Source organism: Aotus nancymaae, unplaced genomic scaffold (assembly GCF_030222135.1).
Source record: "Aotus nancymaae isolate 86718 unplaced genomic scaffold, 86718_ANA_hifiasm-v0.15.2.pri h1tg000011l, whole genome shotgun sequence".
Lineage (NCBI taxonomy): Eukaryota > Metazoa > Chordata > Mammalia > Primates > Aotidae > Aotus > Aotus nancymaae.
The window spans coordinates 74,226,433-74,244,456 of record NW_026988422.1 but is presented as its reverse complement, the minus strand read 5'-3'; the positions used below and the strand labels follow the sequence as shown (position 1 = coordinate 74,244,456).

The following is an 18,024-nucleotide window of genomic DNA, read 5'->3' as shown; positions in this document are numbered from 1 at the left end:
TAATTGCTGTTTCTCATTATAGAGGAACAAAGAAGCAGTGGTCATTGTTGTTGTGCCTGCCACCATTACTGCAAGCCACACCTCCTCTGGATGAAGTGATTTTCAGGGGTACTTAAAGGACCAGTCCCCCTTTTTCCCCTCTTCATTTTTCTCCTTTTTCTCTTTGGGAGCCAGACATTCAAAAGCAACTACTTATACAGGGAAAATTAGAAAGTTACGAAGCATGCCCAGGCATAGCCACAGGCTCATCGAAGACCTGAGAAGACCTTCAGTTTGTACTTCATGCTGCTTCTCAGCTCAGAGACAGCCTATAACAATCAAAAAACAAAAAGCAATAAACAATAACAAGTTTAAAAAAAAAAAAAAAAAGCAAACCCTAGGGAAGGAGAATTTTGATTCCCAGAAATATCACATCATTAAGTTCAAGGTCCTGTTTTCAACAAAAATCACAAGGTATACAAAGAAACAGGAAAGTCTGGCCCACTCAAAGAAAAATAAATAAATCAACAGAAACTGTCCATGAAAAAGGCCTCCTGGTAAGTTTGGCTAGACAAAAACTTAAAACAACCGTGTTAAAGACATAGAAAGACCTAAAGGAGTATCAAGACAAGATGTATGAACAAAATGGAAATAACAGTAAAGAGATAGAAAATCAGAAAAGAAAATGAAAAGGAATTCTGGAGCTGGAAAGCACAATAACTAAAATGAAAAATTCAGTAGAGGGTTTCAAAGGCAGATTTGGTAGGCAGAAGAAAGAATCAGTGAAGTTAGGACAATTAAAATTATTGTGTGTGAGGAACAGAAAGAAAAATGGAAAAAAAAAAAAGTGAACAGAGCCTAAGGGAACTGTAGGATGCCATCAAGAGGACCAACATATGCATTGCGGGAGTTCCGGAAGAAGAAGAGATAGAAAGGGACAGAGAAATATTGAAAGAAATAGTCTACTGGAAATTAATTTTGGCAGAAAACTTTCCAGTTTTGATGAAAGACAAAGCCCATCTGACAAAGGGCTAATATCCAGAATCCACAAAGAACTTAAACAAATTTACAAGAAAAAAACAACCCCATCAAAAAGTGGGCAAAGGATATGTACAGAGACTTCTAAAAATAAGATATTTATGTAGTCAACAAACATAAAAAAAAGCTTATCATCACTGGTCATTAGAGAAATGCACATCAAAACCACATTGAGATACCATCTCACACCAGTTAGAATGGAAATCATTAAAAAATCAAGAGACAACAAATGCTGGAGAGGATGTGGAGAAATTGGAACACTTTTACACTGTTGAGAGTGTAAATTAGTTCAACCATTGTGGAAGACTGGTGATTTCTCAAGGATCTAGAACTGGAAATACCATTTGACCCAGCAATCCCATTGCTGGGTATATACCCAAAGGATTATAAATCGTTCTATTATAAAGATACATGCACATGTATGTTTATTGCGACACTGTTCACAATAGCAAAGACTTGGAATCAACCCAGATGCTCATCAGTGATAGACTGGATAAAGAAAATGTGGCACATCTACACGATGGAACAGTATACAGCCATAAAAAAGGATGAGTTCGTGTCCTTTTCAGGGACATGGATGAAGCTAGAAACCATCATTCTCAGCAAACTGACACAAGAACAGAAAACCAAACATTGCATGTTCTCACTCATAAGTTGGTGTCGAATAGTGAGAACACATGGACACAGGGAGGGGAACATCATATACCAGGGCCTGTCAGGGTTGGGGGCTGGGGGAGGGATAGCATTAGGAGAAATACCTAATGTAGATGATGGGGTGATAGATGCAGCAAACCACCATGGCACGTGTATACCTATGTAACAAACATGCACTTTCTGCATACATACCCCAGAACTTAAAGTATAATTTAAAAAAAGGAAAAAATGTATATATACAAAAAGAATGGAGAAAGGAATTTAAATGTTTTATTACAAAAAAAAAAAAACTGAACACAAAAGAAGGCAGTAATGCAGAATCTGAAGGACCAAAAAAAAGCTACATGCATATAGAAAACAAATAGCAAAATGACAGAAGTTATTTCCTTTTTATCAATAATTACTTTAAATGCAAATGGATTAAACTCTCTAATCAAAAGACAAAGATTGGCATAATGGATTTAAAAACTTTGATTAATTATATGCTGTCTGCAAAAGAATCACTTTAGATCCAAAGGCACAAATAGATGGAAAGTGAAACTATGGGAAAAGAGATTCCATGCAAATAGTAACCAAAAGAGATCAGGGCTGGGTGCAATGACTCCCACCTATAATCCCAACACTTTGGGAGGCCTAGGCAGGCGGGGTCACTTGAGGTCAGAAGTTCAAGACCAGCCTGGCCAACATGGCGAAACCCCATCTCTATTAAAAATACAAAAATTAGCTAGGCATGGTGGTGCATACCTGTAATCCCAGCTACTCAGGAGGCTGAGGCAGGAGAATCACTTGAACCCATGGGGCAGAGGATGCAATGAGCCGAGATCGTGCCATTGCATTCCAGCCTGGGTAACAAGAGTGAAACTCTGTCTCAAAAACAAACAAGCAAACAAACCAAAAAAAGATTGGGAGTAGCTACACTAAAATACACTTTTTTTTTTTTTTTTTGAGACAGAGTCTTGCTCTGTGGCCCAAGCTGGAGTGCAGTGGTGCAATCTCAGCTCACTCCAACCTCTGTCTCCTGGGTTCAGGCGATTCTCATGCCTCAGCCTCCCAAGTCTCTGGGATTACAGGTGCGTACCATGACACCCAGCTAATTTTTGTATTTTTAGTAGAGTCGGTGTTTCACCATATTGGCCACACTAGTCTCAAACTTCTGGCCTCAAGCAATCTGCCCTCCTCAGCCTCCCAAAGTGCTGGGATTACAGGCATGAGCCACCACTCTTGGCCATGAAATAGACTTTAAATCAAAAACGTTTATAAGAGGCTGGGCATAGTGGCTCACATCTGTAATCCCAGCACTTTGGAGGCAGGATCACTTGAGTCCAGGAGTTTGAGATGACCCTGGAGAACATAGTGAGACCTCATTTCTACAAAAAATTTAAAAATTAGCCCGATGTAGTAGCATGTGCCTGTAGTCCCAGATACTCAGAAGGCTGAGATGGGAGGATCTCTTGAGCCTGGGAGGTCAAGACTGCAGTGAGTCACGATTACGTTACTATACTCCAACCTTGGCAACAAAGCAAGATCTTGTCGCAAAAAAAAAAAAAAAGTTTACGAAAGACAAAGGGTCAGAGGGTCCTCATGTTAATAAAAGATCAAATTCAACAAGAAGACATGACAAACACTTGTGTGCCTAATGACAGACCAGTAAAGTATATGAAGCAAAAACTGACAGAACCGAAGTGAGAAGTAGACAATCCTGTAATAATTATTGGAGACTTCAATATCCCACTCTCAATAATGGCTAAAACAGCCAGACAGAAGATAAGTAAAGAAATAGAAGACTTAACCAACTAGATCTAATGGACACATACAGAGTTAAAATGTGGAAGCAATCCAAGTTTCCATGAATAGATGATAGACAAGCAAAATGTGCTATATACGTACACTGGAATATTATTCAGCCTTAAAAAGGGAGGAAATTCTTACATATACTACAACATAGATGATTATTAGAGATATTATGCTGAATGAAAGAAACCAGTTACAAAAAGACAAACACTGTATGTTCAGAAGTTACTTAGGAGTATTCAAAATCATAGGCACAGAAAGTAAAATGGTGGTTGCCAGGGGTTGTGGGGGAAGGGAGAATGGGGAGTTATTATTTAATGAAAGTTTTAGTTTTACAAGGTGAAAAGAGTTCTGGAGATGGATGGTGATGATGGTTGCATACCATGAAAATATTTAATCTATTGAACTATACACTTAAAAATGGTTAACATGGTACATTTTGTTAAATGTATTTTAATAAAAAATTAGGAGTGGAGAGAAAGATACTCTATTCTGTGTTCCCCAGAAAGTGAAACCTGAAGCTAATACTTATGTCATATTATGTTATTAAGGAGCATAATCCTAAGGGTGCAGGAGTGAGGAAAAGAGAGCAGAGCATGTACTACCGGGCTGGCCATATGTTGTTACCAAGTGCAGTTGATCACTTGAACTCATGTAGCAGACTTCCTGAGCAGAGCCAGGAACCATGAGTTCTGTAAGTGGGTCATGTACCCATAGAATCTAGATATAGAGGACCTGGACCCATCAGCCATTGGTTCAGCACAGCTCTCAGAGACAGCACCCCAACCCCACAAGGTATTATCCTGAAGCCAGCTGGTATCTTTGCTGAGCCTGTCGTGTTCTACAGGCCAGCTGCACTTAAGTGACCCATCTGTCAACCAGGCTTATCAGCTGATCATAAGGAACCTCTTTCAATGAGGCTATAGTGTGAGTTAAGGAAGAAATGTTAATGCAACCAAGACAGGTGACATACATGTAAGCACATCATTTACTCATGCCTTCTGAACTGCCTAGGGCAGACTCCAGGTGTACCATCTCCATAGTGCATTGGTTTGCTGCTGTGCCTCCCTGAATTTGTGAATCAAGGCATCTGCTGATCTTAGCACATGATACACTGCTCTTGGTATCGCTTATTCAGGCACTCAGAGCCTGCCAGGGTCTGGTAACATCTCAGGAGCTGTTATTTGGAGAATAGTTACCTGCCACAAAAGGCCCCACCTCGAACCAGAATACTTCAGGTCTGCTCTGAGACTCTGCTATGATGGCTGTGAGAGAGTCTCATCTTTCACAGATACCTCTAGTACAATCAGCAACTGAATCCTATGGCCCAAGTAGCGTCCTGCTAATTGGCAGGATTGGACCTATAGCCAAACCTATGCTAGGCCCCACTTGAAACGGGTAGCCTTTCAAGTCACTTGATAAATTTCTTGGAGCAGTATTCTCAAATTCAACATATGCTACCTCCAAAATGCAAAGAAGCCCGCTAAGTTCTATTCCTCTTTCTTCGTGGTACAAGGTACAGTAGGTTGTCTTTTAGAGGAAGATGTTTCATTATGCCCTTGACCACTGAAGCCCTCAAATCTTTACTAATGTGACAGTCCCCTGAATCTTTGTGCTGTTATTGTCTCATCCTCTGGCATGCAAATGGCTCATAGGACATTTAGGATACTTACTCGTTCCTGTTTACTATGTCTCATTTAATGAAGACATCAATGTAGAGAACCAGCATGGGGTTCTTCAGAATGTCAAGATGATCTGGGTCCCAACAGACTATGTTATAACACAGAGCAGGGAAGTTAACACAGCCTTGTAAAGGCAGTTGACAAGGCAGTTGAATGCAATCTTTGCTGTGTAAAAACTTCCTGCTTCAATCTTTCCTGTTGATGGGAATCAAGAAGAATCCATTGAGCAGATTAATAGTGCTTATCCATACCAGAAGCCATATCAATTTGTACCACATTCAGCATGGCAGCTGCATTTCTGGGTCCCAGCTGACTTGGTTTTGGTCATCCTCCATCATTCACCACAATCCCTCTGGTTTTAGCAGGGGCCAAATGGAATGAGAAAGTGGTGGGGCCTGCCACCATTGTATTCTTCAGTTAATTGTGACATTAATCTCTCAGATAAGAGGTTTTGCTTGTGACTTATGATCTTGGCCGGAGACAGCCTCAGGGGCTTCCACTTGGTACTTCCTCCCATCATGGCTCTTGCTCCACAAGCCAGGGAACCAATGTGAGCACCATGATAGTACTAAGCACTGCAAAATGAACTTTGGCCAAAACTTCATCTGTAATCTGTGTAAACAAGTCCTATTCCCACCAGAGGATCATTAGAATGTTTTGGGGACCCCTGGTGTCAGTGCTTAGACCCCAAGTAGGTCTCATAAAAGCCTGGGTTTTTCCCTTTTTTTAGTATACCTTGGCAAGTGGCCAGCGGTCCCTCTGTGGAAAAATTGGGGAACTCTACTACCTATAATTGTTGTGGCATTTTAAGTCCCTTCTTCAAAGGGATCTGTTTTCCCCATCAATCAACAATTGTGGGCCTGTGAACTGATGTAGATCGAGAAACTGGGTGAGGGTGAGGGACACTGACTTCTTCCATTTAGTGGCTGATGCCAGCCTTTCTATTTATCAGTGAAAGAAACATTAAACAAGTCAAGCAACATTAGTCATCTTTCCATCTGCCTTGCCCTGACTGTCAGCCAGAGCTGCAAATCCCTCCAAGTCAAGGCATCATGATTGTCTGCCCAGCCTTGCTTTATTGCCAGTGATGGTTAAGTGAGGCCACCTGATCTCTGCTGTGCCTAAACCCCATGATCCCATTGATGATAGAGAGCTCAGTTCTATGACAACCGCTTCCACTGTCAACCCTGGCCTACTGTGAAAAGCCATCACCAAACTTCTCTTCACAGTCCTCCTCTCGCCAGTATGTTCCTTACTGCCTCAGTGACAGGACTGTGCTCTAAGCCCTCCCTGGGAGCACAGGCAGATGGTAGGTTCTCAAGCCTTATGTGGTCCATCTCTTCCAGCAGTCATTCATTTTCCTTAGCTGTTGAACTGCTTCCTCAGCACTGTGCCAAAGAAGTTCATCATCTCATCTAATTTACCCCATACTATCTTTGTGTCCAAGCCCAAGGAGCCATTTCAGCTGCCAGCACCGACTCCAGGTATTTGCCAGAAAGTTGAATTCTGAGTCTCAGATGAGTATTCCCATGGCAGTAGTTTCTTCTCCAAGTTTTTTGGTTTGCGGATTTTTTTTTTTTTTTTTTAGTAGACCACAGGAGGGTCTCACTCTATTGCTCACTGCAGCCTTGAACTCCTGGCCCAAGTAATTCTTCAGCTTCAGCCTCTTAAGTAGCTGGGACTACAGGTGTGTGCCACTGCCCCTGGCTACTTTTATTTTTTGTAGAGATGGGGATCTTGCTATGCTGCCCAGGCTTATCTTGAAGCCCCTAGCCTCCTGCCTTGTATTACTACTGTTACCACTGAGCCTCCTGCCTCAGCCTTCCAGGGTGCTGGGATTACAGGCATGTGCCACCACTCCTGGCCTCCATCAGGTTTTATGCTCCATAAGAGAGGAGCTTCTGGAATGCTGGGAATGTTGTTTCGGGATATGGGTGCTGGGTTACAGGTTTTATTTTGGTATGTTAGTAAGCTGTACACCTAGTATTTGGCACTTACCTGTATGCATGTTATGTCTAAATAAAAGTTTGTTTTTTTAAAAAAAATCAGTCTGAGAAAAGAGCAGGAAGAAAACAAAAGAACTGTGTAGTATAGGGTTATGGCAACAGGGCTTAGGTGTGTAGTATAGGGTTATGGCAGCAGGGCTTAGGTGTGTAGTATAGGGTTATGGCAGCAGGGCTTAGGTGTGTAGTATAGGGTTATGGCAGCAGGACTTAGGTGTGTAGTATAGGGTTATGGCAACAGGGCTTAGGTATGTAGTATAGGGTTATCGCAGCAGGGCTTAGGTGTGTAGTATAGGGTTATGGCAGCAGGGCTTAGGTGTGTAGTATAGGGTTATGGCAGCAGGGCTTAGGTGTGTAGTATAGGGTTATGGCAGCAGGGCTTAGGTGTGTAGTATAGGGTTATGGCAGCAGGGCTTAGGTGTGTAGTATAGGGTTATGGCAACAGGGCTTAGGTGTGTAGTATAGGGTTATGGCAGCAGGGCTTAGGTGTGTAGTATAGGGTTATGGCAACAGGGCTTAGGTGTGTAGTATAGGGTTATGGCAGCAGGGCTTAGGTGTGTAGTATAGGGTTATGGCAGCAGGGCTTAGGTGTGTAGTATAGGGTTATGCCAGCAGGACTTAGGTGTGTAGTATAGGGTTATGGCAACAGGGCTTAGGTATGTAGTATAGGGTTATCGCAGCAGGGCTTAAGTGTGTAGTATAGGGTTATGGCAACAGGGCTTAGGTATGTAGTATAGGGTTATGGCAACAGGGCTTAGGTATGTAGTATAGGGTTATCGCAGCAGGGCTTAAGTGTGTAGTATAGGGTTATGGCAACAGGGCTTAGGTATGTAGTATAGGGTTATGGCAACAGGGCTTAGGGTGTAGTATAGGGTTATGGCAGCAGGGCTTAGGTGTGTAGTATAGGGTTATGGCAGCAGGGCTTAGGGTGTAGTATAGGGTTATGGCAGCAGGGCTTAGGTGTGTAGTATAGGGTTATGGCAGCAGGGCTTAGGTGTGTAGTATAGGGTTATGGCAGCAGGGCTTAGGGTGTAGTATAGGGTTATGGCAGCAGGGCTTAGGTGTGTAGTATAGGGTTATGGCAGCAGGGCTCAGTGTGCATCACCCTCTAAGAAAGGTGCCCAAAATAAAATTAGAATGGCTTGTAAACATGGTTACCAGGAAATGAATATCAAGATGATGATGTTAAATTTCTGGAACTTCATGACTTCTGAATAAGGATTAGTAAAACAAATGTAGGATTAACTGTCAAACACACTGAATTTGGACTCTTAGGACGAACTGTTAGGACTCACATCCTGCCACTGCCACCTACTAGTATTGTAGCTTAGGCACATTATTAAGACTTTACTTTTTGGGGAAATAGGGATGATAATAGTACCTACCTCATGGGATTGTTGTGGGGATTAAACCAACTAATACAAATAGAGTACTTAGAACAGAGCCTTGCACAAAGAAAGCAGTCCATAAACATTAGCTCTTTTTATTACTACTGTTAGCACTTTCCTCTTTCAGGCTGGATCTTTGGCAGGCTACTAACCTGACTTCCATGCCCAGTTTTCTGCTCTGCAGAATGAGAATTATATCATTCCACTTCTGGGGGATCAGGAAAATACCTTATAATGATGCTTATCGCATTAACAGGACTAATTTTGTGCTACTTTCCTTTCCTTGCTTCCCCATAGATGTTAGGAGAACTTTTGTGCCATGTTTGGGGAAGTAAACTTGCAGCTAGAAAGGCAAGACCTGGGGAAACTACATTCTATTCAGTAGCAAGTGTCAGGGAAATAGGATTGTAGAAAGAGGGGGGAAAGGAGCTGAATTCCTGGCATCTGAGGAAGAGGAGGGGATCTGGAATACATGTGACACATGTTCCACAGACTCATTAGAGCTGTCATTTGGTGGCATTCCTCTGTTTAATCAAGACCACAGTACAGTCTCTATGATATCCCTGTCTTAAGTATTCTTAAAGAGTTCTTACTCATTCAGAAAATAATGATATTGGGATAGCAAACTCTGGGACTATGCAAGGTTCAGGGGGTAGAGTGATACATAAGACCTAGTTCTGCTTCTAGAGAGCTCATGGTTTAGCAAGGTGAGCAGTTGTATTGAGTTACCCCACAAAGTGATAAGGCATCTACAGGTGTACATACCAATTCAGTGGCTGTGTAGATATCGGCCCCCTTTCTGTGGATAGAGTGGAGGATAAGATCATGACGAAAGGGTTCTTTCCATAGAGGGGAAGCCTTAAGAAACAAACTGATTAAACATTTGCTGAGCACCTACTATATGTCAGACACAATACTAGGTATATGATTTCATATAGCCTTATATATGACTTGATGCTTTTGCCCATGAAGAAATGGTCTAAGAGAGGTTAATGAATTTGCCCGTCTCAAAGCTAGTAATTGAAAAAGCAGTTGTGTGCAGCCAGATAAGGCCCTAATGCTCATTTCCCCTGCTTCTGTGCCATATGTCTTCTCTCTGGAGTAGAGGACTGCAGAGTTCCCAGTTACCCAGACTGACACGTTACACCCTAGGCACCCTAGGATGCTTGGTACTTTGCCAGCTCGACAAAGAAAATGGCATTCTAAGGAGACCAACAGCATGTGGAAAGTCCCAGAGGCCCAAGAACTGTTGGTGGGGAACACAGGATTGGAATATGGGGAACTGCAGAAACTGAGGCTGAACAAGAGAGGCAAGAGTCAGAGACTGAAAGAAGCCAGTGAAGGGATTTGAACAGGGAGATGTTGTAAGATTTAAGTTGTGTGACTGTTAACTCTGTTGTCTGCATGAAGGATACAGGAGGCAAGAAGTCAGGTGAGGGGCAGATGGAGGCACAGCATCAGTTATGAGACTCCAGCCTAATCTTGGACAGTTACTGCCAGCCTGTGGACTGGCTTACTCAGACCTAGTTGTAGCCTGCCTTGAAGCTACATCAAGGTTTTAGGGTGTTTTGTCTGTGTTCTACAGATGTTCTGACATTGCCCTTTTTAGAGAAATTAATCTTCCTTGTTAGGTTGCTCCAAATTAGGAACCGAGGTTCCTTCTCCATATCTTCTTCTGTTTTCAAACTCTGCACATTCTCATGCATATAGTTTTTATTCATCTCAGGCACAATTTTCTATTTCAGAAAATCCAAATTTTCCCAAAGCCTTCTAGTCTCTTGTAACCTCGGAGCTGTCAAGTTTCTCTACCTCTGCGTCTGGGTCTTATTCCTGTCTTCTGCATCCTTCTTACTCATAGTTTGTTATTACGTACCTATTGGATCTCCTGGTTGTCCTTTTTATGTTATTTTTATTAGCCTGTCTAGGAGTTTCCATCTTTTCTGAGAGCCAGTGTGTAAGAGATGCTTCACTGTCTTGCCGTTGTGAGGGTGAGCCTACTTTTCAGACATGACCAGAAAACAAAAGATGGCATATTGTTTCTAGATCATCGGAGTGTCCTGTGGCTTCTATATAAGGGTTGGGGTTGACACTGAGCCTCTCCTCTGTGTCCCTTCCTAAGTGCCATGATGAACACGCTTCTCTCAGCCCAGGCTCCTGCCAACACCACCGGTCCCTTTTCACACTGTTTGATGGGGCCATCTTTTGGTCCACTCTGGTCCATATGCAGACACCAGCTACTTAACACCAGGCAGCCCACCACCACTGATGACCAGCCCGCCATCTCTGCAAGACCAAAAATCAGCGAGTAGAGAGAAACCACCCCCCACAAGAATTTTAAAGGAACGCTTTTCTAAAATCCAATCTCTGCTACAAAGACAAGCCTTGGCTTGTTATTCTGTTAACTTTTTAAAGGGGAAAAATCTTAAACATAGATTTCAAACATACGGCTACAATGAAAACAGGTGGCTGTAGATAATTCACTATATTTAATACAACAGTGAGAAAAAATAAAAACGGGTAATTACAGATCAAATGGGAATGCTTATATAAAGTTTTTCAAGTCCTTAACCATGGTTCCGTGTCCTGGGGAAAGAATGGTGGAAATGTATAGAAAAGCATAGTTATTAAGGGATTCTGCTGTCTCTCTATTTTCTGTTAACATCAATACCGTCTTTTCTGCAACAGTTGGATTATCCGTTTTTGTTCTTATTGCCCTGAATATAGTTATAAATGTGATTTTAAATCTTTACATCAGAATAAGCCATGCCACTGGTTTACAACTCTTTGAGATGTATTTGCTGCCTCAGTGATAGAAGTCACATAATCTTTTAAACTCAATTATACTAGTCGTAGTAGTTGGTAAATTACACCAATGACATTACTATTAGAATTATTAGAGAGTGGCTTTAATATATCTGGGTAGTCATTCTGTTTTGTTACTTTTTCCCTGATAGTACACAATGTTGTCAGGACAGGTTCCCTTCCAATCTCATGACCGAAGTTTGACATGTACCAGCGCAGTGGAAATCATGAAGAAAATTAAAAAGGGAGACTTCTCCTTTGAAGGAGAAGCCTGGAAGAATGTATCCCAAGAGGCTAAAGATTTGATCCAAGGTAAGAATCTAATGAAATATTACTCTTTTTTTTTCTTTTTTTTTTTTTTTTTTGAGATGGGGTTTCACTCTTGTTGCCCAGGCTGGAGTGCAGTGGTGCTATTTTGACTCACTGCAACCTCCACCTTCCAGGTTCAAGTGATTCTCCTGCCTCAGCCTCTGGAGTAGCTGGGACTACAGGTGCCCGCCACCATACCTGGCTAATTTTTATATTTTTAGTAGAGACAGGGTTTCACCATATTGGCCATGCTGGTCTCGAACTCCTGCCCTTGTGATCCACCCACCTTGGCCTCCCAAAGTGCTGGGATTACAGGCATGAGCCACCACACCCAGCTGAAATTTTACATTTTTTATATGATGTGTAGTGATTGAAGTGGAATCATGCCCATTACACATACATGTATGTTAATTACTCAAGGAATCCATGTATATTCTAAAAGGCTTTTTAGAATATAAAAAGGCTACTCTCTTCAGCATTGTCTTCTTATCAGAACATTCTCCTTAGCAATGATATCTACGTTTCTAGCATGAACTAGCATTTGGCTCCCACTAGCATCTCAGTCAAACACATCTAAAACAAACCAATACTTTTTGACTGTTCTTTCCCCCAAACACGCTCCTCCTCTTGTCTTTCCTCCTGTCAATAGTGGCACTGCTAAGAAGTCAGATCACCAAAACAGAAACATTGGTGTCCTCCTGGTTACCTGCACCTGCCTCGCCTTCCGCAGCCAGTCACAGAGTCCTACAGATTCAGCAGTGCTCCTGGCCGTCCCTTCCTTTCCATTCACCTGCCATTGCCTTTGTTCTCATCACCATTTCTCTCCCCAGATCTTCCAGCATCCTTTCACCTTGCCTCACTTCCTCCAACTTAAACTATTATCTATCTCATCATCTATTGATAGAGGGACTTTTCTATAATCCAAAAGTGATTATGCCTCTTTTCTGCTGAAAATCCTTTGGAGACTCTCTGTTCTCTTTGTAGCAGGATCAGTGGGGAACAAACCTCTCGAACACCGAACTGAGAAAGGAAGTGGCTTTTTATTTGGCCGGGAGCTGCAGGAGGCTAATGCCTTGACCACTGAGCTCCCCGAGAAGCAGCTTCTTTCCCTTTTTAAGGACTTACAACTCTGAAGGGGAAGCAGAGGTGAAACTGCTATTGCCCATTGGCTGGGCAGCTGACCTCACAGTCTTTGGCTTTCATTGATATGCAGGGCATGCGGGAATAGGCAGGGGAGGGGGCTTACAGACACAAGACAAAGGCAGTAAATCATTAGTTGGCAGAGGTGTTTCCAGGAGAGGGTCTGGGTCATGTAAACGTGGAGGACGTGACCCAGAGCCGGGCTCTGGCTGGTAGGGAAAGCATCCTTTGCAACGCTTGAAGGTTTATAGTTAGCATAGATGCTGGGAACCAAAAAGGGAGTTATCTTCCCAGTCCTTGGGCTCATTATGGCCTGGTCAGTGGTGTCAGCGAGTCACTTCACAGCAAGTCGTTTGACCATGGATTCTAGTTCTTTGGTTTTTATCTCTCTTTACCCTCCTTCTCATCCAGAGGGAGGAGGTGAAGGTCTGCGAGGAGGGAGTTGGGTAGGGAGTCTCCCTTCTCAGCTTCAGGTGAGACTCCTTAGCCTAGCATTTAACATTCAAAGCCCCTCATGACCTGATATTGTGTACCTCTGCTTCCTCCTCACCCCAGCAATGCCATTGTAGGATATTTGAATTTCTCAGATGTGCCGAGCTTTCAGATCCCTTGTGTCTTTACATGCTCTTCTTAATCCCTGGAGCCCTCCTCTTCCCCAAGCCACTTCTTATCCTACAGAATTCATCTCCTAGAAGCCTTCCAGGAGACCCGCACTCCCTAGGCTACACTCTCCCCCGGCCTGCTCACACACTGTGCCTGTGTGTCTTGCCATTGCACTTGTCCGTGATATTATAATAGCTGGGGTTTTGTCTGTATGTCTTCTAATATTAATAGCTTCTTCCTGTATCTCCATCTCCATATCTCTAGTGCCTTACTGTCCTTCCTGACCTGTAGAAGATGGCCAGTAAATGTTTGGTATATGGACAAAGTAGATTACGTGCGCTTTGCTCATTTGGAGCTTACCAAGTCTCCAGTGGGAGTCTTTGTTTTGGTTGGTTCTTTTCTCCTGATTGAAAAGCCACTTAGTTAGCCTGCAGCTTCCTAGAAGTAGGCTACTATGACTTTATCATTAGAATCCAGTATTACTAAAGAATTTAAATGAATAGGAAGATCTAATTATCTTTATAGGAGATTAAAGCCAGATAGAAACCATCATGTCATGTGAACATAATTGAGATTTATTTCTGAGTTTTTTTTTAAACCATCTTTAAAATGATAGAATAAAAATATCTGTTCCCACAGGACTTCTCACAGTTGATCCAAACAAAAGGCTTAAAATGTCTGGCTTGAGGTACAATGAATGGCTTCAAGATGGCAGCCAGCTGTCCTCAAATCCTCTGATGACTCCGGATATTCTGGGATCTTCAGGAGCTGCCGTGCATACCTGCGTGAAAGCAACCTTCCACGTAAGGCCCTGTGCTCTGCACATGTGGGGCAGTTTGAGTAGGAATCATAATCAAATGTTCTTACTCTGTAGCCTCAGATACATTTTCTTCATTTCATGTTTAAAATAGTATGTGTCCTTTTACTTTTAAATATGTTTTAATAAATTGCTTCTTGGTTATAAACACTTTATAACAGAAAGTCCACAGGGGACCAGAGTCACTGCTAACCCACAAAATATGTATTTGATTTGTAGAATGACCTCATGAGATGAGATAAATAGAACTTTTTTCTTTCAAATAAACTAAATCATTTTCTTTAAAAACCATAATAAACATTAGGAACTAAGGCATATGTGAAAGTCCATTCATTCCACAGCCATTTAGTACATCAAACATTCTTAAAACCAGGAGGGATATGAAGTAAGTTAATTGGTATTAAGTATAGAGTGTATGTTTTAAAGGCTGAGACTGTGTGGCAGAAACTGTGGATTATGCACATTTGTACCAAGTAGATGCAAATACATTTTTAAGATAATTCATGTATAGTATGAGTTATGGAGAAAGAAAATCACCTTCAAAGGGATTATTTTGAGAAAGGAGAAGGGATAGGGATAGCGCTTCTTCAGCAGCAGAAATGGATTTAAAAAGTAATAAACTAGGAAATGTTGAGATGGTAGAGATTAACTGCAAGAATTTGTGTCAGATGATCCAAGTCTTCTCATGACATAGGATGCAAGGTGCTAACTACAAGGAGTAACTACAGCCTTGTCCAAGCCTAGGCTAAGCACCATGAAGACAGGCTGCAGGAGGAGGGGGCCAGGGCGAGGCTTAGAGCTGTGCTTCTCTGTGTATGTAAGTGTTCAGGATATACCCTGTCACTGAATGGGAAGTGAAGAGCAAAGGCTTATAATACATCAAGTCTGCTTGCACTGGGACTTTGTGTTCAGAATTTTAAATCTTAGACACAGAACCAGTAAAAGCAATGGGGGGTAGTTTAGATTACAGATGGTCTTCATGAATTTCCAGTCAATTGTTTTGTTTTAGGATGTAATACTAACTTCTTCCAAAGATTTATTAGAATTGTGACTCTCAGACAGCCTAGCTAGTTAGATTTAAACAGAGCCCTCAGAAATGTTTTCTGGTGAACTTCTCCACCCTGCCAGTAGACTTAGATACAAAGATTTTCCGAGCTTTGTTCCCTTAAAACAACTTGGGGCTGCATTTACCAATGGAAAGTTGTCTTCTGCTGTAAGTCATAACTGCTAGGAAAACATCAGTGCTTTTACCTTCACAGGGGTTCCCTTTTTTTCTCCCCTAGGCCTTTAACAAATACAAGAGAGAGGGGTTTTGCCTTCAGAATGTCGATAAGGCCCCTTTGGCTAAGAGAAGAAAAATGAAAAAGACTAGCACCAGTACAGAGACGCGCAGCAGTTCCAGTGAGAGTTCTCATTCTTCTTCCTCTCATTCTCATGGTAAAACTACACCCACCAAGACACTGCAGCCCAGCAATCCTGCCGACAGCAATAACCCAGAGACCCTCTTCCAGTTCTCGGACTGAGTAGCTTAGGCATGGTAGGAATGTGACAGTGATCCATTGCACCTTGTTTCCCTCAGCATATGCCTGAGGCGATGTTTTATGCTTTTAAAAATGTTTCCCGTTGGTCTTATTGGAATCTGCCTCCTAATGGTTTTTTTCAGAAAAACCTGTTTGGTAATCCTCATCCAAAAGCACTGGACAGAGAATGTTACTGTGAATAGAGCACATGTTACTCTTTTTAGCAACCTAGCATGATGCCAACAAGACTCTTCTTGAAAGAACAAAGGTCCCTGTAAATTTAATTAGGATTAGATTTGAGCTGCTTGCAGAATAAGTCACAGGTTTTCCAGATGTCTGCCAACAAGAAATGACTCATACTGTGATGATGCCTTTTGCTTTGCCTTGTGGACAATGTGGGTTTTTGAAATTTGCACCCTTCAAATGGTGATTTATCAGAGAAAGGGGTCTGTTTTCAAAAAAAGATTCTGTAATGAGTTTTATGTGTGGCATATACTTATTTCTTGAGAGAAGATTTTAACTTATTGTTTTTATTTTATGGTTACATATGATGATAACCTGCTATTATTAATGTTTTTCTAAAAAGTTAAAAAAAAAAATATATAAGAACTCAAGGTCCCATACTCTGTGGGATCCATCTGAGATGCATGCTAAGCTATGTGTATGTTTTTAATTTTGCACTGCTCTTTCCTGGCAATTTGTTTTAATGGTTATTGCAGAATATTAAGGTACATGTCTCTCTTGTTTTAAGTAATATTGCACTTTATAAAAAAAGTATGAATAAAGCAAACTATTTTATAAAGTGCACTGTTTAAAGCATTTGCACTGTATTTTTGCCATTTATTTTCATTTTCTACTTTAAATTTGTCCTCACATCCCTCTTCTACTTTGTATGCAACAAGTAGAATGGGGCATGTTGTGTAATGTTGTAGTCAGCCACTTATGCACCAATGTGAGGAAAACCTAAAGGGAAATTATACTAAACACTGTGCTTCATATTTGTACACTGTGTTGTACTACAGTGAGGAATTCCCTCCTGTAGTCATATATTATGTACATAATATTTTAAAATCATACCTACGACTTGGTTGGAAATTTTTCTGTTAAATTTTAAATCTAGAAAGCATATTTTATAAACTTACGCAGAGCACTTTTATTGCTCAAAAGTTCTGAATTCATACAGAAAACAAGTACTATGTGATGAAAACATTTCATTGAAAGATTGCTGCATTTAAAAATATAATTGATTCATTCCCTATGCAAAAAAAGAAGTGATAGGATTTGTATGTTATATTTTCTTTTAAAGCCATCATGTGAAATGTCAGGACTGAGAAAAGTGATTTTTTGCTATGTTTACAGGAATCATGCTTAAAAAGATAATGCCCAACATGTTTATTTTATAGTGTTTGTTAATAATAGCCTTTTGAGCATTAGTTTGGAATTTGGAAATGATATTTATTTATTCCTTTCTTGAGATAATAGCAGCATTAATTTCAACCAGTTATGAATACTAAAAATATTGCACTCTATGTAATGGTAGTATATTTATTACTAAATCAATGTATATATTAATAGCACAGGCAAAAAAAATGGCAAATATTAAAATATTTTCAAAATATTCTATTATCCTGTTTACATTTTTGTCCACAGTGATTATTGGGAATAATATTTTATACTTTTTGCTGGCCCGAATGGCTACATAATTCTGTTAGTGAAAGTTTCATACGCCCAACTTTCAGTTATTCCTAGTAATTATGGGAAATTTTCTGTGCATTATTACCAAACTATTGCTAATTCACAAAATGTGATTCCATCAGGCACAGATCTCAAGAGAATGACCATATTTATAATTATATTTTATATATTTTGAGCATATTTGGCTCTTCAAGCCATTTTTTTTTACCTGTGCATCCTGGTAGAAAATACTAGTTGTAAAGTACAAACTAAAGGGACTATGTTGCTAATAAAAAATGATCCAGAAAAATGGTCAGACAGTATACCCTCATGATTGATGATGTGATTGATTTCATTGTGAATGTTGGAAATTAATGGGTTTCATTTTCATGTGTTTCCCTTGCCTCTTCTTCTGGAAGAGGACTTGACAGAGAATGAAATGGGTAAAAAGGCAGTGAGACAGGAAAGGTAAGGCTAGCCGTCAGCTGATGAGCCTGCCTGAATAATCTAGAATGGGCTTTTGAAAAGACCTTAACCAACACGTACTATTGCGCTCTTGTCAAATATCTTCATCCTTACCCTACTTACAAGTACCAAAAAGACAGCATTTGATGCCAGGTTTGA

The 18,024-nt window shown here is 41.0% G+C and overlaps 1 protein-coding gene across 3 annotated transcripts in view; it reads left to right on the top strand.

The window, feature by feature from the left end:
* The window catches only part of RPS6KA5 (ribosomal protein S6 kinase A5), a 188,647-nt gene extending 170,931 nt beyond the window's left edge, over positions 1-17,716 (top strand). For 2 of the 3 annotated variants that reach the window (XM_012453113.2, XM_012453115.2), the window contains exons 15-17: positions 11,490-11,649; positions 14,029-14,192; positions 15,490-17,716. In XM_012453113.2, the coding sequence (XP_012308536.2) occupies positions 11,490-11,649; positions 14,029-14,192; positions 15,490-15,729 (564 nt within the window). In that variant the 3' untranslated portion in view covers positions 15,730-17,716. The remainder of the gene's footprint in view (positions 1-11,489; positions 11,650-14,028; positions 14,193-15,489) is intronic. The other variant, XM_012453114.3, reaches the window with a different exon arrangement.
* Positions 17,717-18,024: the final 308 nt, after the last annotated feature.